Source organism: Eubalaena glacialis, chromosome 3 (assembly GCF_028564815.1).
Source record: "Eubalaena glacialis isolate mEubGla1 chromosome 3, mEubGla1.1.hap2.+ XY, whole genome shotgun sequence".
Lineage (NCBI taxonomy): Eukaryota > Metazoa > Chordata > Mammalia > Artiodactyla > Balaenidae > Eubalaena > Eubalaena glacialis.
Window position 1 is genome coordinate 96,676,377 of NC_083718.1, and position 25,391 is coordinate 96,701,767.

General features: G+C 41.7%; 1 protein-coding gene across 2 annotated transcripts; it reads left to right on the top strand.

Moving 5' to 3' along the window:
• On the top strand, positions 1 to 25,035 carry ADORA3 (adenosine A3 receptor). 2 transcript variants are annotated; one of them, XM_061186178.1, is made up of 5 exons: positions 34 to 383; positions 20,328 to 20,455; positions 22,325 to 22,672; positions 24,140 to 24,206; positions 24,927 to 25,035. In XM_061186178.1, the coding sequence occupies exons 1-5, from the start codon at positions 34 to 36 to the stop codon at positions 25,033 to 25,035; spliced, it is 1,002 nt and encodes a 333-aa protein (XP_061042161.1). The 2 variants fall into 2 exon arrangements, with proteins under 2 accessions (XP_061042162.1, XP_061042161.1); XM_061186179.1 differs by lacking the exons at positions 20,328 to 20,455; positions 22,325 to 22,672; positions 24,140 to 24,206; positions 24,927 to 25,035 and adding an exon at positions 2,090 to 2,696 and having other exon boundaries at positions 1 to 383.
• The last annotated feature ends 356 nt before the right edge of the window (positions 25,036 to 25,391 follow it).

Genomic DNA, 25,391 nt, shown 5'->3' on the forward strand with positions numbered 1-25,391 from the left:
ATGTCACCTGGGAGGCTCCACTTGGAAAGCGAGATGCCTGTCAACAGCACTGCCGTGTCCTTGGCCAACGCTACCTACATCACTGTGGAGATTCTCATTGGGCTCTGTGCCATAGTGGGCAACGTGCTGGTCATCTGGGTGGTCAAACTGAACCCCAGCCTGCAGAACACCACCTTCTATTTCATTGTCTCCCTAGCCCTGGCTGACATTGCTGTCGGGGTGCTCGTCATGCCTTTGGCCATTGTCATCAGCCTGGGTGTCACAATCCACTTTTATAGCTGCCTTCTCATGACCTGCCTGCTGCTGATCTTCACCCACGCCTCCATCATGTCCTTGCTAGCCATTGCCGTGGACCGATACCTGCGGGTCAAGCTCACGGTCAGGTAACTTGCTTGGAGAGGGGTGGTGTGGGGCAGTGATAGAGGTGCCTGGGAAATGGGGCTACAACCTCCAGATCTCAGACTTTTTGAGTGGAAACAAATCCAAATTGGCCTCTGAGCTTCAAAGAGGTTCTTTTCACCATTTGGTGTGTGAAAGGTTTAACAACGATGAGCAGAGACTTGGGAACTAGAAACAGAGGAACACTCCAATCCCTCCCCACTGACTACAGGAGTATATGCTCAATACCCCGGGGGGCTAAAGATGATAAAAACTTGATGCATCTTTAATTAGTGAAAAATGCTCTTGACCTTTAGAAATGATAGAAACATACTAGATGATAAGATAAGCAGAGAGAAAAGAAGGAGATAAACTGATGTTTCTCTTCTTTGCAAATGTAGGCTATTTTAAAGTTATTTTAATTTTGCTTCCTCTTCCATGTTGAGAAGGGGACCAAAAAAGTTCTCCATTGCAGAAAGTAGTAACAACTTTTCATGTGACCATGTGAACAGAACAGACTGCCAAATGAAGAAATCTAATTCCCCAGGTGTCCTGAATTACATTGGTATCTTGTTGCTCCTCTCTTCTCTTGGGGAAAGAGCATGGTGAGGGAGCTACAGACAACTTTTGATACAAACGAGCCTGGATTCAAATCCCAGATCTTGAGGTCTGATCTTGGGCAAGTTATTTAGCTTTCTGCGTCTCAGTTCCTCATCATAGTGTTAAGATGCTCTGAACTCAGATTCACCTCCATTCCATTTTAGCTCCAACACTTTTAGCTTCTACAAGTTGCTTAACTTGTCTGTTTCATTTTTTTCACCTATAAAATGGGGATGATAATTGCACCTTCCCCATAAGATCAAATGAGTTAATACACGTAAAGCTCTTAGAAAAATACCCAGCACACACTCTGTGCTCAGTAAACGGTAGCTGTAACTACTATGATTTTCACCATTACCATCAATGAAATGGAGATTGTCATAAAAATATCTCCAGTTTATCATGAGATTTTATTGAGAGAAAGTCTACTGAGTACATAGCCAGTACTTAACAAAATCTGCTTCCTTCTTATAGCCTGTGTAGAATGTTGTCAGGAAAAATGGTTTAAGGAGAAATGGTGACTTTTGATTGGGTGAGTCTTTTAAGGTCCTGGAAGCACCTCAACATGACTTTTGCAACTCCATGAGAGTGGAGTCTAACTCAAACCCCAAGTGTGGTGCAAATAGAGAAGCAGGGGCAGACACAGGTAGGGGGTAAGTGTGGGACAGGCAGAGTCTAATTTATGGACAGCAGCACAACAGCCAAAAAACAAAACAAACAAACAAAAAAACCAGTGCAGAGCACAGCAGGCAAACATGCTTTGAGCAGATTATTTCTCCCCAGGTAAGGTGATCCCAGGAGACTTTGATAGATAACTCTTACCTCCCAGGGACTGAAGAATTCTTGGGCTGGAAATGGAACTGTGAATGGGGTACACAAGCCCTTCACTCTAGGCAACGTACTCCTGCTGCTTTGGAGGTTGTACTTCTTTAGAAAAGTTCCCAGAGAACTTTGCTGGAGTTTTCTCTAATCATTGCCTGCTCATCTTGTCTTCATATCCAGTAGAGTTTAGCTGAAATTGCCGTATAATACCAACATCCTCCAGCTCCATCTCCCCCCACCCATTAGCAATTCCTGCTGTGAACTCACCAACTCTCTTCAATTCAAACAGATACAAGAGGGTCACCACTCGAAGAAGAATATGGTTGGCTCTGGGCCTTTGCTGGCTGGTGTCATTCCTGGTGGGATTGACTCCCATGTTTGGCTGGAACATGAAACTGAACTCAGAGTACCACAGAAATCTCACCTTCCTTTCCTGCCAATTCCGTTCCGTCATGAGGATGGACTACATGGTCTACTTCAGCTTCTTCACTTGGATTTTCATTCCCCTGGTTGTCATGTGTGCCATCTACCTTGACATCTTCTATGTCATCCGGAACAAACTCAATCAGAACTTTTCTAACTCCAAAGAGACAGGTGCATTTTACGGACGGGAGTTCAAGACAGCCAAGTCTCTGTTTCTGGTTCTTTTCTTGTTTGCTTTGTCCTGGCTGCCTTTATCCGTCATCAATTGTATCATCTACTTTAATGGTGAAGTACCACAAGTTGTGCTGTACTTGGGCATCCTGCTGTCCCATGCTAACTCCATGATGAACCCTATCGTCTATGCTTATAAAATAAAGAAGTTCAAGGAAACCTATCTCTTGATCCTCAAAGCCTACGTGATCTGCCAGCCCTCTAATTCCTTGGACTCAAGCACTGAGCAGACTTCTGAGTAGCTATCCATGAAAGATGACTCTCCATCCCATTGACCTTCAGATTCAGCATGGACAAACACTTGAGGGCCTATCCACCTGGGCCATGGGCTCTCACGTGTTTGATTCCTTCCAGTGATGTGGGAAGCATTTGGCTGGCTGCCTCCAATTGTATCTTCCCTACTACCCTCTTTCTCTAATTCAATTTTTTTCTTGTCCTTCTTTTCTAATTCAATTTTCTGGGTGTCTGACTTGAGGACAGTGTTCTATTGTTACTACTGCCTGTGTTCCTCCTTCCCAAACAGAAGTCATGGAATCTGAAGGATGCCTCATTGACTTACTGACAAAAGGGTCCCAACTGGGCTGGACATGTACATAATGGTGACTCAGTTCTACTCCATTATGGAATTAAGCAGAGAACCCTGCTCTCAGCAGATGCCTGGAGGATGGATGGAATGCAAGGAGTGAACTGAGTTTAAGAGGGACTTAACTTGCTAGATTCACCTGTAAATGTATTTGAGTAAATAAAAGATAATAACGAATTGTTGTGTAGCTCTTTGCAGAGGGCCAGGGTCACTTGGGGCTTGAAGACCCAGCTGGCTGCTCCTGGCACTCAGCCTGCTTCTACCTGATGCCATGTGGCATGTTCGCCTATGTAAATTCTAGGACCCTCACCCCTGGCCCCAGAACACCCTGCTCCTTTTTCCAGGGGTGATCAGAGCATTTGTCAACTTTATGAACCATTCATCAAGTGTTAGAGAAGAAATAATTCTTAGAGCTGAGTCTTAATCATCGCCTCTGGTATTTTATTATTTAATAGGAATAGCGGGAGTGGGGCAAAAAGAGGCACCAGATAGTTATTATTTGTTGAGCACTTTCTATGTGCTATTTTGCATGCATTCTCTCTTTTGGTCCTGACAGTCTTTTAGGTACCACCGTTATTACCATCTCTATTTTGCAGAAGAGAAAACTGAGGCACAGAGGTTTTAAGTAACTTGTCCACGATCACAGTTAACAAGTATGAGAGCCAGGATTTCAAGGCAGTCCTGCCTTATGGGAGAACCCAAGATTCTTGCTACCTATCCCTAGACATGCAGAGTGACTTGTAATTTCTACAAAGTCCAAACTCTTAAGTTCACCTTATGTACAATTAACAGAATCATGGGTACAAACTATGATTTGTATACTCAAGGACTGCTGGGTTTTTTGCCTTAACTGCTGTTGCCAATTGGGACACCAGACAGGGATGTCGTTCTAGTCAAGTCATTCGGGCATTGAGTGTGGCTCTGGAAGTTCGAGGTGGCATCTCTGATTGGGCTATCCAAACTTGCAGCTGTGGACTCTCACTCCCAAGACAATAAATATATTAACTTGATGAGAGTAGCAGGATGGGGATTTCAGTTAAACCACATCAAAGAGGATAAGTGTACTGAAAATGTTTTTCTTATTAGTTCTTAGCCAATCTTGAAAGGTTATCCTGACCCTAATCTTAGGCCAGAGCCTGATAACCCTATTTATCTTGTTAACATTTCACTTCAGGGAAAGGTCCTCGTGTCTTCTCTTGTCAGCCCAAGAATAATCAACACTACGTGCGATGTTGAAAAACTCGCACATAGCATTTTCTACTAATGCCAAACCGAGTGCGTCACCCCGCCCACCCACTTCCTGGCGCCATTCACAATCTTATGTTAGAGGCAGAGGACTGCAACGCACCCCCGCCCCCCATTCCTGGGGGTCCCTGGACGTGAGAGGGGACTTTTGTCCTGACAAATTCCCCATCAACATTTTGGGGGATCTTTTTTCTTTCAAAAGACAGGCCTCCCCCACCTCCAATTTTTTCTTAATGGTATCCCCTCTTTTGATTTCAGCATTTTCCCCCAAATTAATTTTTGTGTTTAGTTAAAATGCCCCTCCAGGATGAGGCCCTGGGTCTACTCTGGGGCATTGGGTGCTCCTGGCACACTGTTCTGCCCAGGACTCACCTTTGCCCAGTTGGAGACTTGAGGGAAGTGCTGGTTGGTTCTTGGCCTCTAACCCAGTTTCTATAGCAACATTTGGCATGTGCCCTTTTAGGAAGCTTGATTTAAAGGGACCGCTTGCCTCACAAGAAAACAGCAGTCTGTCCTGAGTCATTTGGTGTCATCAGACAAGCTGTAGCTCCTGAGTTTCAGAAAAACTTTTTTTCTCCCTTTCTCCTCCTCCCCTACTTCTCTCTCTTTTCCTTTCTCACAGTCACTGCTTAGCAAACCCACTGAAGGCTTGTAGGAAGTTGTATTTTGGGGGCTTGGGAGTCAATAAGAATCTCTTGAGCTAAGGGGCTCCACCAGCCCAGAAGAGGCCCTTACAGTGAAATGTCTTTTGGCGTGAACTCAAAAAAGATGAACCAAGACTCACTGGTGAGGAGTTGGGCTGGAAGTGACGAGATCTACCCTGGTTTCAGGTTTAGAGATTAATGTCACTGGAGTTTCCCTGAGTCTGTCTCCTGGCTAGCTCCCTTCAGCTAAACATTGTCAAAGGTGGCTGTTGGGCTTTCATTTTAAAGGAATATGGTAAAAAGACCACCCAGACAAAACTGAGGTTTGCTTCCTTCTTCCTACTCCATACAGATTCGCTGGAACAAAGGTAGATGCTGAGTAGCTGGGCTTATTTACTCAATTTTTAAAATCAAATCAACAATAGAAATAAGTGAAGACCAACCAAATGAGAACAAACAAACCCTATTTATTCTGAGCTTTCTATAGCAAAGGAGTCAGCCACTGCCCCTTGCTTTTTTTTTTTTTTTTTTTTTTTTTAATAAATTTATTTATTTATGGCTGTGTTGGGTCTTCGTTTCTGTGCGAGGGCTTTCTCTAGTTGCGGCGAGCGGGGGCCACTCTTCATCGCGGTGCGCGGGCCCCTCACTATCGCAGCCTCTCCTTGAGGAGCACAGGCTCCAGACGCGCAGGCTCAGTAATTGTGGCTCACGGGCTTAGTTGCTCTACGGCATGTGGGATCCTCCCAGACCAGGGCTCGAACCCGTGTGCCCCGCACTGGCAGGCAGACTCTCAACCACTGCGCCACCAGGGAAGCCCTGCCCCCTTGCTTTTTGGCAGAGACTTAAAGGCAGGCAGAAGAGCGGGATACTTTTATAGTGGAAAAAAGAAGGCTTCAGGTGCACCCCGACTGGAGACCGTTGGCCTGGGGAGGCTGTAGGCAGGCCGACTAGAAGTGGGGCATCCTGTGTGATAGGTTAGGGGGCATATTTGACTTTCTCTGGTTGGTTCCTAGATGGAAGCAGGACAAAAATTAGGGAAGCTGTCAGTTATTCATCAACTCCTGGCCATTCAGGGCCAATTGTTACAGGGATTATTGTTTGGCTTTCTGGATTGTTACTAGGAATAATGGTCTGACTTCCTATAAGTCTGGTTTATATCAGGCTGGCTTCCTGGGCCAGTTACTATAGATAAGGGGCTGGTTTCCTGGGCTGGTAGTGGGCCAGAGTTCTATTTTTATATATGGTCTGGTCATGGTCCGTTTGTATCTTCAGTTTCTTACAACTAAATTCACATTTTCTAGAGAAACTCTGCCCTTAGATACTATAGTGGGTACAATAGGAATGAGAAAAATTAGGCTGCATCTTGCCCCAGCCACTCAAATGACTGGCATAATGTAAAATCTCAACTCTAAAGTGCTCTACAGTGTTGCGATATTGTTACTATTGGGGAAGCAGAATTGAGCGATGGAAAGAACAATGTTTTCTTTCAGATTTAGCATCAGCTCATGGCGGCTGTACTAGCTGTGTGAACTTAAATTTAGCAGTTACTTAAACTGAGCCTCAATTTTTCTCATCTGTAAAATGGGAGACTAGTAACACCTGTGTCAAAGTTTTGTTTTGTTTGTTTTTTGCTTTTTACTTTTTATTATGAAAAATTTCAAACACACAAAAGTGGAGAGATTAGAATAATGAAGGCTCATATACCTATTATCCTGCTTTAATAATGATCAACTTACAGCCAACCTTGTTTCATTAAGGACCCCACCAACTTGCCTTACCCTGATTATCTTGAAATTTTGCACATCAAATTATTTCATCTGTAAACATTTTAGTTTGTAGTTCTAAAAGATATTTTAAAAATTTGGTTTATCCTTATTACCCATTTATGTTTTTATGTACACATCAAATAGAGTGAAAATTAATTCTACCCTTAAGAGGGAGCAACAGAATTAATAACACCAGATAATACTCAGAATGCAAATAGACACACCTGTTTAATCTCTGTAACTCTGAGCCTGTCATTTGCTTCAGAATGTTACTTTTTCATGTCTTGGGCATTTTCCTGATATCTGTGCATAATCTCCTTCTGTCGGTATTTTCTTCAGTTTCACGGTGTGCCATCTCTGAGCAATACTGAGTGTTTGTTTTACATGCAGCTTTCTCAGCAATAGGGACTACTTTAAAAAAAAAAATAATAACAGAATAACTGAGGCAGAAGAACAGATAAGTGACCAGGAAGACACAATGGTGGAATTCACTGCTGTGAAACAAAATAAAGAAAAAAGAATGAAAAGAAATGAAGACAGCCTAAGAGACCTCTGGGACAACATTAAACACAACAACATTCACATTATAGGGGTCCCAGAAGGAGAAGAGAGAGAGAAAGGACCAGAGGAAATATTTGAAGAGATTATAGTTGAAAACTTCCCTAACATGGGAAAGGAAATAGCCAACCAAGTCCAGGAAGCGCAGCTTGTCCCATACAGGATAAACCCAAGGAGAAACATGCCGAGACACATAGTAATCAAATTGGCAAAAATTAAAGACAAAGAAAAATTATTGAAAGCAGCAAGGGAAAAATGACAAATAACGTACAAGGGAACTCCCATAAGGTTAACAGCTGACTTCTCAGCAGAAACTCTACAAGCCAGAAGGGAGTAGCATGATATACCTAAAGTGATGAAAGGGAAGAACCTACAACCAAGATTACTCTACTTGGCAAGGATCTCATTCAGATTCGATGGAGAAATCAAAATCTTTACAGACAAGCAAAAGCTAAGAGAATTCAGCACCACCAAACCAGCTCTACAACAAATGCTAAAGGAACATCTCTAAGTGGGAGACACAAGAGAAGAAAAGGACCTACAAAAACAAACCTAAAACAATTAAGAAAATTGTCATAGGAACATACATATTGATAATTACCTTAAACGTGAATGGATTAAATGCTCCAACCAAAAGACACAGGCTTGCTGAATGGATACAAAAACAAGACCCATATATATGCTGTCTACAAGAGACCCACTTCAGACCTAGGGACACATACAGACTGAAAGTGAGGAGATGGAAAAAGATATTCCATGCAAATGGAAATCAAAAGAAAGCTGGAGTAGCTATACTCATATCAGATAAAATAGACTTTAAAATAAAGAATGTTACAAGAGACAAGGAAGGACACTGCATAATGATCAAGGGATCAATCCAAGAAGAAGATATAACAATTATAAATATATATGCACCCAACATAGGAGCACCTCAATACATAAGGCAACTGCTAACAGCTATAAAAGAGAAAATTGACAGTAACACAATAATAGTGGGGGACTTTAACACCTCACTTACAACAATGGACAGATCATCCAAAATGAAAATAAATAAGGAAACACAAGCTTTAAATGACACACTAGACTAGATAGATTTAATTGATATTTATAGGACATTCCATCCAAAAACAGCAGATTACACTTTCTTCTCAAGTGCGCACGGAACATTCTCCAGGATAGATCACATCTTGGGTCACAAATCAAGCCTCAGTAAATTTAAGAAAATTGAAATCATATCAAGCATCTTTTCTGACCACAATGCTATGGGATTAGAAATCAATTACAGGGAAAAAAACGTAAAAAACAAAAACACATGGAGGCTAAACAATACGTTACTAAATAACCAAGAGATCACTGAAGAAATCCAAGAGGAAATCAAAAAATACCTAGAAACAAAAGACAATGAAAACACTACGATCCAAAACCTATGGGATACAGCAAAAGCTGTTCTAAGAGGGAAGCTTATAGCTATACAAGCCTACCTCAAGAAATGAGAAAAATTTCAAGTAAACAATCTAACCTTACACCTAAAGGAACTCGAGAAAGAAGAACAAACAAAACCCAAAGTTAGCAGAAGGAAAGAAATCATAAAGATCAGAGCAAAAATAAATGAAATAGAAACAAAGAAAGCAATAGCAAAGATCAATAAAACTAAAAGCTGGTTCTTTGAGAAGATAAACAAAATTGATAAACCATTAGCCAGGCTTATCAAGAAAAAGAGGGAGAGAACTCAAATCTATAAAATTAGAAATGAAAAAGGAGAAGTTACAACAGATACTGCAGAAATACAAAGCATTCTAAGAGACTACTACAAGCAACTCTATGCCAATAAAATGGACAACCTGGAAGAAATTGACAAATTCTTAGAAAGGTATAACCTTCCACGACCAAACCAGGAAGAAACAGAAAATATGAACAGACCAATCACAAGTAATGAAATTGAAACTGTGATTAAAAGTCTTCCAACGAACAAAAGTCCAGGATCAGCTGGCTTCACAGGTGAATTCTATCAAACATTTAGAGAAGAGATAACACCCATCCTTCTCAAACTCTTTCAAAAAATTGCAGAGGAAGGAACACTCCCAAACTCATTCTATGAGGCCACCATCACCCTGATACCAAAACCAGACAAATATACTACAAAAAAAGAAAATTACAGACCAATATCACTGATGAATATACATGCAAAAATCCTCAACAAAATACTAGCAAACAGAATCCAACAACACATTAAAAGGATCATGCACCATGATCAAGTGTGGTTTATCCCAGGGATGCAAGGATTCTTCAATATACACAAATCAATCAGTGTGATACACCATAGTAAAAATTGAAGGATAAAAACCATATGATCATCTCAATAGATGCCGAAAAAGCTTTTGACAAAATTCAACACCCATTTATGATAAAAACTCTCCAGAAAGTGGGCATAGAGGGAACCTACCTCAACATAATAAAGGCCATATACGACAAACCCACAGCAAACATCATTCTCAATGTTGAAAAACTGAAAACATTTCCTCTAAGATCAGGAACAAGACAAGGATGTCCACTCTCACCACTATTATTCAACATAGTTTTGGAAGTCCTAGCCAGGGTAATCAGAGAAGAAAAAGAAATAAAAGGAATACAAATTGGAAAGGAAGAAGTAAAACTGTCACTGTTTGCAGATGACATGATACTATACATAGAGAATCCTAAAAATGCCACCAGAAAACTACTAGAGCTAATAAATGAATTTGGTAAAGTTGCAGGATACAAAATTAATGTGCAGAAATCTCTTGCATTCCTATACACTAATGATGAAAAATCTGAAAGAGAAATTATGGAAACACTCCCATTTACCATTGCAACAAAATGAATAAAATACCTAGGAATAAACCTACCTAGGGAGACAAAAGACCTGTATGCAGAAAATTATAAGACACTGATGAAAGAAATTAAAGATGATACCAACAGATGGAGAGATATACCATGTTCTTGGATTGGAAGAATCAATATTGTGAAAATGACTATACTACCCAAAGCAATCTACAGATTCAATGCAATCCCTATCAAATTACCAATGGCATTTTTTACAGAACTAGAACAAATCATCTTAAAATTTGTATGGAGACACAAAAGACCCCGAATAGCCAAAGCAGTCTTGAGGGAAAAACACGGAGCTGGAGGAATCAGACTCCCTGACTTCAGACTATACTACAAAGCTACAGTAATCAAGACAATATGGTACTGGCACAAAAACAGAAACATAGATCAATGGAACAAGATAGAAACCCCAGAGTTATACCCACACATCTATGGTCAACTAATCTATGACAAAGGAGGCAAAGATATACAATGGACAAAGACAGCCTCTTCAATAAGTGGTGCTGGGAAAACTGGACAGCTACATGTAAAAGAATGAAATTAGAACACTCCATAACACCATACACAAAAATAAACTCAAAATGGATTCGAGACCTAAATATAAGATCGGACACTATAAAACTCTTAGAGAAAAACATAAGAAGAACACTCTTTGACATAAATCACAGCAAGATATTTTTTGATCCACCTCCTAGAGTAATGGAAATAAAAACAAAAATATACAAATGGGACCTAATGAAACTTCAAAGCTTTTGCACAGCAAAGGAAACCACAAAAAGACAAAAAGACAACCCTCAGAATGGGAGAAAATATTTGCAAATGAATCAACAGACAAAGGATTAATCTCCAAAATATATAAACAGCTCATGCAGCTCAATATTAAAGAAACAAACAACCCAATCCAAAAATGGGCAGAAGACCTAAATAGACATTTCTCCAAAGAAGACATACAGATGGCCAAGAAGCACATGAAAAGCTGCACAACATCACTAATTATTAGAGAAATGCAAATCAAAACTACAATGAGGTATCACCTCACACCAGTTAGAATGGGCATCATCAGAAAATCTACAAACAGCAAATGCTGGAGAGGGTGTGGAGAAATGGGAACCCTCCTGCACCGTTGGTGGGAATGTAAATTGATACAGCCACTATGGAGAACAGTATGGAAGTTCCTTAAAAAATGAAAAATAGAATTACCATATGACCCAGCAATCCCACTACTGGGCATATACCCAGAAAAAACCATAATTCAAAAAGACACATGCACCCCAATGTTCATTGCAGCACTATTTACAATAGCCAGGTCATGGAAGCAACCTAAATGCCCATCGACAGACGAATGGTTAAAGAAGTTGTGGTACATTTATACAATGGAATATTACTCAGCCATAAAAAGGAACGAAACCGAGTCATTTGTTGAGACGTGGATGGATCTAGAGACTGTCATACAGAGTGAAGTAAGTCAGAAAGAGAAAAACAAATATCGTATATTAACGCATGTATGTGGAACCTAGAAAAATGGTACAGATGAACCGGTTTGCAGGGCAGAAATTGAGACACAGATGTAGAGGACAAACGTATGGACACCAAGGGGGGAAAACCGCTGTGGGGTGGGGATGGTGTTGTGCTGAACTGGGTGATTGGGATTGACATGTGTACACTGATATGTATAAAATTGATAACTAATAAGAGCCTGCAGTATAAACAAACAAACAAACAAAACAACTAATGCTAAACTTTCTTTGGGTTATTTGTATGGAAATATGTTAATATAAATGTTTCAGACATTACATGAAAATTCTAAAAATCTTATATGTTCTGATATAATGTTATAAGTCATAATTCTAGTTATTACTTTAAAATGTATATCTCAGAAATAACTAAAAAAAAATAAAAAGTAAAAAGAAAATAAAAGATATTTTAAAAATTTGGTTTATCCTTATTACCCATTTATGTTTTTATTTACACATCAAATAGAGTGAAAATTAATTCTACCCTTAAGAGGGAGCAACAGAACTAATAACACCAGATAATACTCAGAATGCTAATAGACACACCTGTTTATTCTCTGTAACTCTGAGCCTGTCATTCGCTTTAGAATGTTAATTTTTCATGTCTTGGGCATTTTCCTGATATCTATGTATAATCTCCTTCTGTTGGTACTTTCTTCGGTTTCATGGTGTGCCATCTCTGAACAATACTGAGTGTTTGTTTTACATTCCACTTTCTCAGCAATAGGGACTACTTTAAAAAAAAAAATAACCACAATGTCAATATTAATTACTGATTGCTATGTAATGAACTACTCCCAAACTTAAAGGCTTAACATGATAATTATTATCTCTTGTGCTTTCTGTGGGTCAGGAATTCAGGAGCATCTTGGTTGGGTGGGTCATGCTTGAGGTCTCTCATGAGGTTGCTGGGTCTGTAGTCATCTGGAGGTTTGATGGTGCCAGAGGATTTACTCCCAAGGTGGGTCGTACATGTCTGGCAAGTTGGTCCCTTTCCACATGGGCCTTTGCACAGGTCTGCTTGAGAGTCCTCACAACATGGCATCTGACGTCTGCAAGAAAGAAAGAGCAGTGTGACTTCTGAGGTGGAAGTTGCACACCTTTTATGACCTAGCCTCGGAAGTCATATGCCATCCCTTCTACCATATTTTACTGATCACATGGGCCAGCCCTGATTCAGATTAGGAGGGGATTACACAATGGCATGAATACCAGGAGCCATCTTAGAAGCTGGCTATGACAATATCATTATCACATCTGAAAAAAATGTAACAATAATTTCTTTTTAAAAAAAAATTTTTTAATAGATCTTTATTGGGGTATAATTGTTTCACAATACTGTGTTAGTTTCTGTTGTACACAAAGTGAATCAGCCATATGCATACATATGTCCCTATATCCCCACGTTCTTGAGCCTCCCTCCCATCCTCCCTATCCCATCTCTCTAGGTCATCGCAAAGCACTGAGCTGATCTCCCTGTGCTATGCTGCTGCTCCCCACTAGCTAGCTATTTTACATTCTGTAGTGTATATATGTCGATGCTACTCTCACTTCGCCCCAGCTTCCCCCTCCTACCCTGTGTCCTCAATTCCATTCTCTATATCTACATCTTTATTCCTGCCCTCCAACTAGGTTCATCGGTACCTTTTTTTTTTTTTTTAAGATTCCATATGTATGCGTTAGCATACTGTATTTGTTTTTCTCTTTCTGACTTAATTCACTCTGTATGACAGACTCTAGGTCCATCCACCTCACTACAAATAACTCAATTTCATTTCTTTTTATTGCTGAGTAATATTCCATTGTATATATGTGCCACATCTTCTTTATCCATTCATCTGTTGATGGACATTTAGGTTGGTTCCATGTCCTGGCTATTGTAAATAGTGCTGCATGAACATTGTGGTACATGTCTCTTTTTGAATGATGGTTTTCTCAGGGTATATGCCCAGTAGTGGGATTGCTGGGTCATATGGTAGTTCTATTTTTAGTTTTTTAAGGAACCTCCATACTGTTTTCCATAGTGGTTGTATCAATTTACATTCCCACCAGCAGTGCAGGAGGGTTCCCTTTTCACCACACCATTTCCAGTATTTATTGTTTACAGATTTTTTGATAATGGCCATTCTGACCTGCGTGAGGTGATACCTCATTGTAGTTTTGATTTGCATTTCTCTAATAATTAGCAATGTTGAGCATCTTTTCATGTGTCTCTTGGCCAACTGTATGTCTTCCTTGGTGAAATGTCTATTTAGGTCTTCCTTCTGCCCATTTTTTAATTGGACTGTTTGTTTTTTTTGATATTGAGCTCTATGAGCTGTTTGTATATTTTGGAGATTAATCTTTGGTCAGTTGCTTCATTTGCAAATATTTTCTCCCATTCTGAGGGTTGTCTTTTCGTCTTGTTTATGGTTTCCTTTGCTGTGCAAAAGCTTTTAAGTTTAATTAAGTCCCATTTGTTTATTTTTCTTTTTATTTCTGTTACTCTAGGGGGTGGGTCAAAAAAGATCTTGCTGTGGTTTATGTCAAAGAGTGTTTTTCCTATGTTTTCCTCTAAGAGTTTCATAGTGTCTGGTCTTACATTTAGATCTTTAATCCATTTGGAGTTTATTTTTGTGTATGGTGTTAGGTAGTGTTCTAATTTCATTCTTTTACATGTAGCTGTCCAGTTTTCCCAGCACCACTTATTGAAGAGGCTCTCTTTTCTCCATTGTATGTTCTTGCCTCCTTTGTTGTAAATTAGGTGCCCATATGTGCATGGGTTTATCTCTGGGCATTCTAACCTGTTCTATTGATCTATATTTCTGTTTTTGTGCCAGTACCATACTGTCTTGATTACTCTAGCTTTGTGGTATAGTTTGAAGTTGGGGAGCCTGGTTCCTCCAACTCCGTTTTTCTTTCTCAAGATTGCTTTGGCTATTCGGGGTCTTTTGTGTTTCCACACAAATTGTAAAGTTTTCTGTTCTAATTCTGTGAAGAATGCCATTGGTAGTTTGATAGGGATTGCATTGAATCTGTAGATTGCTTTGGGTAGTATAGTCATTTTCACAATGTTGATTCTTCCAATCCAAGAACATGGTATATCTCTCCATCTGTTGGTATCATCTTTGATTTGTTTCATCAGTGTTTTATAGTTTTCTGAGTACAAGTCTTTCACCTTCTTAGGCAGGTTTATTCCTAGGTATTTTATTCTTTTTGTTGCAATGGTAAATGGGAGTGTTTCCTTAATTTCTCTTTTTGATTTTTCATTGTTGGTGTATAGGAATGCCAGAGATTTCAGTGCATTAATTTTGTATCCTACAACCTTACCAAATGCATTGATTAGTTCTAGTAGTTTTCTGTTGGCATCTTTAGGATTTTCTATGTATAGTATCATGTCACCTGCAAACAGTGACAGCTTTGCTTCTTCTTTTCCAATTTGTATTCCTTTTATTTCTTTTTCTTCTCTGATTGCCATGGCTAGGACTCCCAAAACTATGTTGAATGAGAGTGGTGAGAGTGTCTTGCTCTTGATCTTAGTGGAAATGCTTTCAGTTTTTCACCATTGAGTATGATGCTTGCTGTGGGTTTGTCATATATGGCCTTTATTATGTTGAGGTAGGTTCCCTCTATGACCATTTTCTGGAGAGTTTTTATCATAAATGGGTGTTGAATTTTGTCAAAAGCTTTTTCTGCATTTATTGAGATGATCATATAGTTTTTATTCCTTAATTTGTTAATGTGGTGTATCACATTGATTGATTTGCATATATTGAAGAATGCTTGCATCCCTGGGATAAATCCCACTTGATCATGATGTATGATCCTTTTAATGTGCTGTTGGATTCTGTTTGCTAGCATTTTGTTCAGGATTTTCGCATCTATGTTCATCAGTGATATTGGTCTATAATTTTCTTTTTTTTTTAGTATCTTTGTTTTTGGTATTAGGGTGATGGTGGCCTTGTAGAATGAGTTTGGGAGTGTTCCTTCCTCTGAAATTTTTTGGAAGTGTTTGAGAAGAATGGGTGTTAGCTCTTCTCTAAATGTTTGATAGAATTCACCTGTGAAGCCATCTGGTCCTGGACTTTTGTTTGTTGGAAGATTTTTAGTTATGGCTTCAATTTCATTACTTGTGATAGGTCTGTTTATGTTCTCTAATTCTTCCTGGGTCAGTCTTGGAAAATTGTACCTTTCCAAGAATCTGTCCATTTCTTCGTGGCTGTCCACTTTATTGGCATATAGTTGTTTGTAGTAGTCTCTTATAATCCTTTGTATTTCTGCAGTGTCAGTTGTGATTTCTCCTTTTTCATTTCTTATTTTATTGATTTACTTCCTCTCCCTTTTTTTCTTGATGAGTCTGGCTAATGGTTTATCAATTTTGTTTATCTTCTCAAAGAAGTAGCTTTTAGTTTTATTGTTCTTTGCTATTGTTTTCTCTGTTTCTATTTCATTTATTTCTGCTCTGATTTTTATGATTTATTTCCTTCTACTGACTTTGGGTTTTCTTTATTCTTCTTTCTCTAGTTGTTTTAAGTGTAGGGTTAGATAGTTTATTTGAGATTTTTCTTGTTTCTTGAGGTGAGATTGAATTGCTATAAGCTTCCCTCTTAGAACTGCTTTTGCTGTATCCCATACGTTTTGCGTCGTCGTGTTTTCACTGTTATTTGTTTCTATGTATTTTTTAATTTCTTTTTTGATTTCTTTAGTGATCTCTTGTTTGTTTAGTAGCACACTGTTTAGCCTCCATGTATTTGGGTTTTTTACAGTTTTTTTCCTGTAAATGATTTCCAATATCATAGCGTTTTGGTCAGAAAAGATGCTTGATACGATTTCAATTTTCTTAAATTTTCCAAGGCTTGATTTGTGACCCAAAATGTGGTCTATCCTGGAGAATGTTCCATGTGCACTTGAGAAGAATGTGTATTCTGCCAATTTTGGGTGGAATGGTCTATAAATATCAATTAAATCTATCTGGTCTACTGTGTCATTTAAAGCTTGTGTTTCCTTATTTATTTTCTGTTTAGATGATCTGTCCATTGGTGTAAGTGGAGTGTTAAAGTCCCCTACTATGATTGTGTTACTGTTGATTTCTCCTTTCATGGTTGTTAGCATTTGCCTTATGTATTGAGGTGCTCCTATGTTGGGTGCATAAACATTTATAATTGTTATATCTTCTTTTGGATTGATCCTTTGATCATTATGTAGTGTCCCTCCTTATCTCTTGTAACAGTCTTTATTTTAAAGTCTATTTTATCTGATACAAGTATTGCTACTTCAGCTTTCTTTTGATTTCCATTTGCCTGGAATATCTTTTTCCATCCCCTCACTTTCAGTCTGTATGTGTCCCTAGGTCTGAAGTGGGTCTCTTGTAGACAGCATATACATGGGTCTTGTTTTTGTATCCATACAGCCAGTCTGTGTCTTTTGGTTGGGGCATTTAATCCATTTACATTCAAGGTTATTATCAATATATATGTTCCTATTACCATTTTCTTAATTGTTTTGAGGTTTTTTTTTGTGGGTCTTTTTCTTCCCTTGTGTTTCCCACTTAGAGAAGTTCCTTTAGCATTTGTGGTAGAGCTGTTTTGGTGGTGCTGAATTCTCTTAGCTTTTGCTTGTCTGAAAAGCTTTTGACTTCTTCATCAAATCTGAATGAGATCCTTGCTGGGTAGAGTAATCTTGGTTGTAGGTTTTTCTCTTTCATCACTTTAAGTATACCCTGCCACTCCCTTCTGGCCTGCAGTTTCTGTTGAAAAAGCAGCTGATAATCTTATAGGGATTCCTTTATATGTTATTTTTTGTTTTTCCCTTGCTGTTTTTAATATTTTTTCTTTGAATTTAATTTTTGTTAGTTTGATTAATATGTGTCTTGGTGTGTTTTTCCTAGGATTTATCCTGTATGGGACTGTCTGTGCTTCCTGGACTTGGGTGTCTATTTCCTTTCCCATGTTAAGGAAGAGATTATAGAGTTTTCTATAATCCCTTCAAATATTTTCTCAGACACTTTCTTTTTCTCTTCTTCTTCTGGGACACCTATAATTCGAATGTTGGTGCATTTAGTGTTGTCCCAGAGGTCTCTGAGATTGTCTTCAATTCTTTTCATTCTTTTTTCTTTATTCTGCTCCTCAGCAGTTATTTCTACCATTTTGTCTTCCAGCTCACTTGTTGGTTCTTCTGCCTCAGTTATTCTGTGATTGATTCCGTCTAGTGTATTTTTCATTTCAGTTATTGTGTTGTTCATCTCGTTTGTTTGTTTTTTAGTTCTTCTAGATCTTCGTTAAACATTTCTTGTATTTTCTGAATCCATGCCTCCATTCTATTTCCGAGATTCTGGATCATCTTTACTCTCATTACTCTGCATTCTTTTTCAGGTAGATTGCCTATTTCCTCTTCATTTATTTGGTTGTAGGTTTTTACCTTACTCCTTAATCTGTGACATATTTTTTTGCCCTCTCATTTTTTTTTTTTTTTTTAATGAGTGGGATTGTGTTCCTGTTTTACTGGTTGTTTGGCCTGAGGCTTCCAACAGTGGAGTTTCTAGGCTACTGGGTAGAGCTGGGTCTTGGTGCTGAGATGAAGAACACTGTGAGACCTCACTCTGATGAATATTCCCTGGGGTCTGAGGTTCTCTGTTAGTCCAGTGCTTTAGACTCAGAGCTCCCACTGCAGGAGATTTGGCCCAACCCCCAGGTCATGAACCAAGATCCCATAAGCTGCATGGGGCAGCAAAAAAACAAAAAAGAGAACAATAACAAAGTAAAAAATAAAATTAGACTAGGAAACTAACAGATATGTTAGAAAGAATATAAAAATAAAAATATAGATGAATCAACAACTGGAAGGTACATCAGTATCACAATAGTAAAGAAGAGGAGGAGAGAAAAGAATAAAAAAAGGGGAGGGGAAGGCCTTGGCTGTGGAGGGCGGGGCCTAAGCAAGAGAGAGGTTTGGGTGCTGGGCGGGGCCTATGCTTAGGACCCACAGGGCTGGAAAAGGCCCTGGGGGCTGTGGGGGTGGGGCTTAGGCTCAAGGAACAGAAGGGGCCCAGACGTGTCCCCCACCCTGGGTCTCAGAGCACGGGGGACCTCACCTGGGAGCCCAGCAGGCTTCCTGGGCTTGAGTGGGTGGGGCAAATGCCCTCCTCTCCTCTCCTGCTCCCCTGGTCCCAGAGGGCCCCTCCTGCCTGCCTCTCCTATTCTCCCCTCAGCCTCCTTCCTATGCCCCCAGGACCAATGCGGCCGGAGTGGGGTTGGGGGGTCTTGCAGGGCAGGGGACTGGCCTGGGAGCTCAGCAGCCTCCCTGGGCCTGAGTGGGCCAGGCGATCGCCCTCCGCTCCTCTCCTGCTCCTCCCAGAGAGTCCCTCCCGCCTGCCTCTCCTGATCTCCCCAGCCTCAGGGGCACCGATCCTGTCTGTCTTCCGTTTCTCCTCCCCCCTCCGTGCCCCCATGTCCTACTGGTTCACTTGGGGGTTCCTCCTGTCTACTTGGGCATCAGGGTCCCCCACCAGCGGCCGGCAGCTGCCCTAGTTGTGGGGAGAGCCTAACTCAGCGTCTTCCCACACCGCCATCTTGACTCTGCCCCCCCAACAATAATTTCTGAATATCATCAACTATCTAGTCACTGTCCAAATTTTCTCAAGTGTTTCCTTCAGTCAGAATCCAAATAAATTCCATATATTGCAATTTTATCAGTATGTCTCTTAAGCCCTTTTAATCTATAGATTCCTGCTTCATTTTTTCCCCATGCAGTTTAACTGTTGAACTCATAAAGGTTTCATGAGGAATAAATGAGGCAATATAAGCAAAACACCTACCATGATGCAGATAAAACACGTACCATGATGCAGGCCTGCTGCTGGCCCATATGCTGACTTGGTGTGAATTAGAGAAAGGCTCTCCTTCCTCAAGAGAGGACATTATTGAAAACCTGGACAATCACCCACGTCCAGCCCTTGATGAGAAGTGCTAGCTCTGGGATGTGATAAGTAAGCATTCAGCTTAAATTCAACTGAGGGTGGTTCCATAATTCAAACTTTAAAAATCAGTGGCCAGGCCATATGAGTCCCATTAGGAATAAGGGGAAGCTTCTGCTGCATGGACAGGTAGCCTTGCTTTGTCCCAGGAAAGCTTTCAAGATGTCTTTAGGCTGCAGCCTGTCTACTGATGTCCAAAAACCCGCACTTTCACCTGCTCACATGCTCTGGATGCCAGGCACATCTGCTTCAGACTCCACCCTCTAGCCCCGCTCCCTGGATGAGGCTGCAGTGTCCACTCAGAAGGCAGGATAGTTATGAATCTCCTTACTAGTCTTCCTCTCAGCTAAATAGGAATTGGACTTCCAAGAGTGGTGAACAGACAAGAGGCTTGGCCTCGTATGATACCTGGACCATTGGCAGAACAGGGCACTGTTGCACAGACAAATGTGTGCCAGTGATGGTGTGTGTGCATGTGCCCTTCTGAGTGTGCCTTGTGTGCCAGAGTGGATTTATCCAGGAGGGGGATCTTCACGGCTGTTCTGGGCTCTACCGGGAAGCACAGAATTTTCTCATATTACTATATAAGTAAGTTTATGTCCGCAAATGGCATCCCTCTGATGAGGTACCCTTGTGCAGTGCACAGCCTGGGTACCTATACATAGTAGCACTTCTTGGATTAACTGGTTGGTCCTTCTTTTCCCTGGTCCCTCCAAACAGGATAAAACCATCTTAAACTCAAAGATATCTGTTTCCTGAAAACAAATCTAGGATTCCTAAGACCCCTGGGTCCATCTGGTCATCCCAGTTGAAGGTTCACTTCCTTCCAGTCATGAGGCTCTTCATTCTGCTCTCCTTGACTGTCTTTTCAGGTAAGAGATGGGGAAGGAACATCTCCAGCCCTCCAAGCTTCCCAGAGACTGTGCATTTTCTTTTCCTTTCCTACCTGGAGTTCTTGCTTATTAGCTCAAACCACTTAAGGAGTGGGATGGGAAAATAAAAGGAGGTGGAAATAGATCTTGTCCAAATTAGTCCTTGTTCTTTGATCTGATGACGGGGTTGTGGGGGAATTTGAGGCCCTCAGCTAAAATGAGGGCTCTGGATTCTCTCTCTCAATTTAAGTTCCCTCTTCCTTTCCCCCTTCTCCCCTTAAAAACATTTGTGCTGATATATGAGGATGGGACTTTCCACTTTCTGCCCATGTCTGACCCCGAAGATGAGACTCAGAGGACCGGGCTGGCCCCAGCTCTGCCACTGTCCAGCCTTGTGACCTTTGAGACTCACTGCACCTCTCTCTGGGTCAGTGTTCAGGCCAGTAAACTGAGTATCACACAATCTTTCTTATCTGAGAACAAAATATCATACCATGTCAAATGATATCAAGGATGTGAGCCTGTTTTGTAGGCTGGTCACACCCACTGTGAGCTACACTTGAGGCAGCATTTGAGGGGGCCCCAGTGTACATCTGGAAGGCTGAGGGAGGGGTGGTCTCCGTTGCCCATCTTGTCTCCTTGGTCAGACACTTCCCCAGCCACCATCAAGCTGAATGTGAAGTACACGACTTCCTTATTATGCAACATCCTGAGATGACAGATGTGCCCACACTGGTCTGGTATGGAGGAAACATGAAGCTCTTAGTCCCTGAGGACAGACAGAATGAGACATCTCTGTTTTCAGCCCTATACATCCATCAGAAGCCTCTAAACCTCCTTACTTTCTTTTTCTATAATTATTTTCTATTTTTTAAAATTTTATTGAAGTATATTTGATTTACAATGTTGTATAGTTTCAGGTGTACAGCAAAGTGATTCAGTTATTTATATATATATTCTTTTTTCAGATTTTTTTCCATTATAGATTATTACAAGATACTGAATATAGTTCCCTGTGCTATATATACAGTAGGTCTTTGTTGTTTAGCTATTTTATATATAGTAGTGTGTATCTGTTAACCCCAAACTCCTGATTTATTCCTCCCCTTGCCCTTTCCCCTTTGGTAACCATAAGTTTGTTTTCTATGTCTGTGAGTTTGTTTCTCTTTCAAACCTCCTTACTTTCTTTTTGAGGATGCCAAGGTGGAGTGGGGGGCTAGGGGCAGAGGGTCTACTAACAGTAAGCCTCAGGCTCTTCTACCCACCCACCCCTCAAGCAACATGAGAAGCCACCTAAATTCTTGCAGAGGGGGAGACATATTTTACCCACTCTTAGGCCAGGGAAGAAGTCTTCTCCAGGGTTGCTGTATTAGTTTGCTAGGCCTCCTGTAACAACCACAGACTGTGTGGCTTACACAACAGAAATTTGTTTCCTTACAGTGATGGAGGCCAGAAGTCCAAGATCAAGGTGTTGGCAGGTTTGGTTTCTCCTGAGGTCTCTCTCCTTGGCTTGCAGAGGGCCACCTTCTCACTGTGTCCTCACATGGTCATCCCTCTGTTGTCTGTGTCCTAATCTCCTTTTTTATTAGGGCACCGGTCAGATTGGATTAGGGCACATTGTAACGATCCCATGTTAACTTAATTACCTCTTTGAAGGCTCTAAATCCAAATGTAGTCACATTCTAAAGTACTGGCTGGTTAACACGTCAACGTATAAATTTTAGGGGGACACTATTCAGCCCATAACAGTTGCCAACCCCAATGCAGGCAAAAATCGGCCTCCAATGCTTTAATTAATTTTCCTCCAGGGTGCAGGAACTGCAATGTGTTTAAAAGAACAATAGTGTTTGTCTATGTGTGTTTTCACAGATGCTATGGTCATGGATGAAAAGGTCAAGGAAAACTTTGTGCTGGACACAGCTTCTACCATCTGCAACTACGATGCCCACTATAAGGACCACCCCAAATACTGGTGCCGAGGCTATTTCCAGGACTATTGCAACATCATTGCCTTCACACCCAACAGCACTGACCGCGTGGCCCTGAGGGACATAGGAAACCAGCTTATTGTCACTGTGTCCTGCCTGACCAAGGAGGATACGGGCTGGTACTGGTGCGGCATCCAGCGGGACTTTGCCAGGGATGACGTGGATTTTACAGAGCTGGTTGTCACTGACAACAGAAGAGCCCTCGCCAACAATTTTTGGTCTGGGAGAGGTAAGAGCCTGTTGGGGGTCCAGCTGGGGGTAACCCACAGCAGTGCATGTTAGCTGGTGTGGTAAATACTCAGAGAGCAACAACTCAGGCTCCCCCTAGGTTCTCTGGGGTAACCTGTCCTCTCCTTCCCTCCATAGTAGGGTAGCTGCTGATGATGCTGACAATTGACTTGGAATTCGGGGAAGAGGAAGGTGCCATTGCCCTGGGGTGCTCTTGGCACCTCTCTCCCCTCACAGCCATCTGGCTGATGGAACTTGGGAGGCTGACAGGTGCGAGAGCATTGCCTTGCAGGTCTAGAATCTTGAAGATTCACTTCTTGAGGAGTGACTGAGGCTGTAAAAAGTGGTCTAAGCACCTAGACAAGCACCCTTAAAAAGTGTCCACTTAAATAATTTCATAATTTACCGGAATAAATATGGTCCAAGAGGTCAGTGTTTTCTTTTAAGGAGTACAGTTTGCACCAGGAGGCTGCCAGAAGGGTGTGGGTGGAGCAGCCTGGAGGGGTGAGTCTGTCTAAGCCAGTGTGTTGCTCCTTTGGGCCAGGGCGAAGGCATAGGGTCTCCAGATGCTCCCCAAAATCCTTCTGTCCAATGCTGAAAACCTCTCTCAGGCACACTGCTTATGGAAAGTACTATCTTTCTTTTCTTCTTCTTTTCCTCCTGTGGCTTCTCATTATTTCCATTTCTAGAAGGGATGTCTTTTTCTAGTGCAATCCAGAGCACAATGTCAGTAGGAAAACAGAGGACTTAAGGGAAACTCCAGGAAGCCTCTTCCTGGTGCTAGACGGCCTTGCTCACACTTGACCAACTGGTTATTTGTTCAGCAAGCATCTTACTGAATGTGTGATACCCTTCACGCCTACAGTGTTTCTACTTTGTGTGGTTCTGCTTTTACTTAACTGTGTAGTCTGTCCTGAGTTTTAGGCTCAGGATGAGAGAAGTCCCACCTAAGTGTGCTCCTTAGCTTAAATGAAACACAGACACACACCTCACACCCCAGTCTTATCACAGGTGGCAATTTGGGTGACCATGGTGGTCCTTCTCCCATTGGGTTTTGGTGGCTGTCAGAAGCACGATGTGGCACTTATGTTACTTACTGATCAGTTCCTTAAGGATAGGACTGGCACTCAGCCTGGCACTCTCTAACCACAGGCCATATCTAGTCAACACAGTGCCTTTGTGCAAATCTGAAAAAGATGTCCCTTCCTCCAGGTGCATGGAGCCCAGTGGCAAGGTGCATGGTTTGGCAAACAGAGTATATGGGCTGGATTACAGCCCTGCTTGTTCCCTCCGCCTTCTGCCCTGTGCAGGGCACACATAAACAGCTGGACTTGATCCAGCAGTCACCCAGGGCACTAATTCTCTGGAGACTGAGGGAATGACAGGCAGAGGTGCAGAGATACAGAAGGCAAAGGAAGGGCCTGGGGATGGGCCTTATTTGACTCTCAACAAATCCTTTCTGACACAGACCTATCAGGCAACAAGAACAGAAGCTGCAGTTCTTCCAAAGTTGTCCACAAGGCAGATCACTCCAAGTGAGTCATGACTTTAGGAGACAAGCAGACTTTGGGTGGGCAGTAACAACACAACATGACGGTGGGTTTGCACCTGTTCCTTTACGGCAGTGTATTGTTTCTCTTCCTGAACTGTCTTCAGTGTGACTATTTGCTTTCTTTCAAAAGAATATAGTTTAGGACTCTTGATCACAAACAGCAAGAATTCTCTCTGGCTATTTTAGTTAAAGAGGGAAATTCTTCATAAGGAGAGAGCAATGTCTGATGAAGTGCGAGGGCAGGGATGTGGTAGCCCTGAGAAAGTGTCTGGAACGGCATCAGGATTTATCTCTATCTCTAATCTGCTACGCTTATGTGTGTTTGCTTCCTCTCTCTCCCCACTGCCCTTTTATATTTTGTTTTTGCCATAGGAGAAGATAATCCATTTCTAGCTGCCGAGTTTATTTTTCTCCTGTTCAAGAGACTCGCCAGCCTGAGGCTTCATCCTCCCACTCCCAGTCCCATGTTAGTTCCCGAGGAGGGGGCTGGGCCCAGCTTGGTCAGACACCCAGCCCAGGTCCAATCAAGTGTGGTCTGGAGGAGATGGGTGCTCTGAAGGAATCCAGGTTGCCAGGCGCTGCTGGAACTGGGCGAGAGCAGGGGCAGGGAGAGGGGACGGGTCCCAGAAAAGGGGATCCGGAGCAGAGAACAAAAAGATGGTGTCTTCCAAGGGACATGGATGCTGTCTGTGATTTCTTCCAGGATGACCATTCTCATCATTTGCATGCTCATCACGGGCTTGGGGATCATCTCTATAATCAGTCATTTGTCCAGAAGAAAGAGAGGTCAAATGAGTAGAAGGGGTAGGTAGCAGTTGGGGTGGTGTGGGTGGGAATTGGGGAAAATGAAAAGGGTCAAGGAACAGCTTTCAAATGGGTGAATGTGACCCTCTTCTTTTTGCCTGGACCCCTGGAATCCTGTGCAGCCTGCCCATGGGCTAGAGGCAATTCTGTTTCACGGTGACAAATGCTCCCTGAGAGGTGGCAGAGAGAGCACTGTAGCCCTCATAAGTGGAGGTGTGTGTAGGCCAGAGAGGAGGGAGGCTGAGACGTCAGAGGAGCTCCTGGGGCCCCTGGGTAAGCAGGCATAGAAAGGTCTCCTTGAGAAGAAGGGTCAGGAGCGGAAGAGAACAGGCCCAAGGGCCTCAGGCCCAGCCTTGAGCCATGG

Excerpts from the sequence above, each read along its gene's own strand:
- ADORA3 (XM_061186178.1), top strand. The coding sequence starts at position 34 with ATGCCTGTCAACAGCACTGCCGTGTCCTTGGCCAACGCTACCTACATC. Across the intron at positions 384-20,327 it reads CGGGTCAAGCTCACGGTCAG|ATATCTGTTTCCTGAAAACA; the intron begins GTAACTTGCTTG and ends TTAAACTCAAAG. Across the intron at positions 20,456-22,324 it reads CTCCTTGACTGTCTTTTCAG|ATGCTATGGTCATGGATGAA; the intron begins GTAAGAGATGGG and ends GTGTTTTCACAG.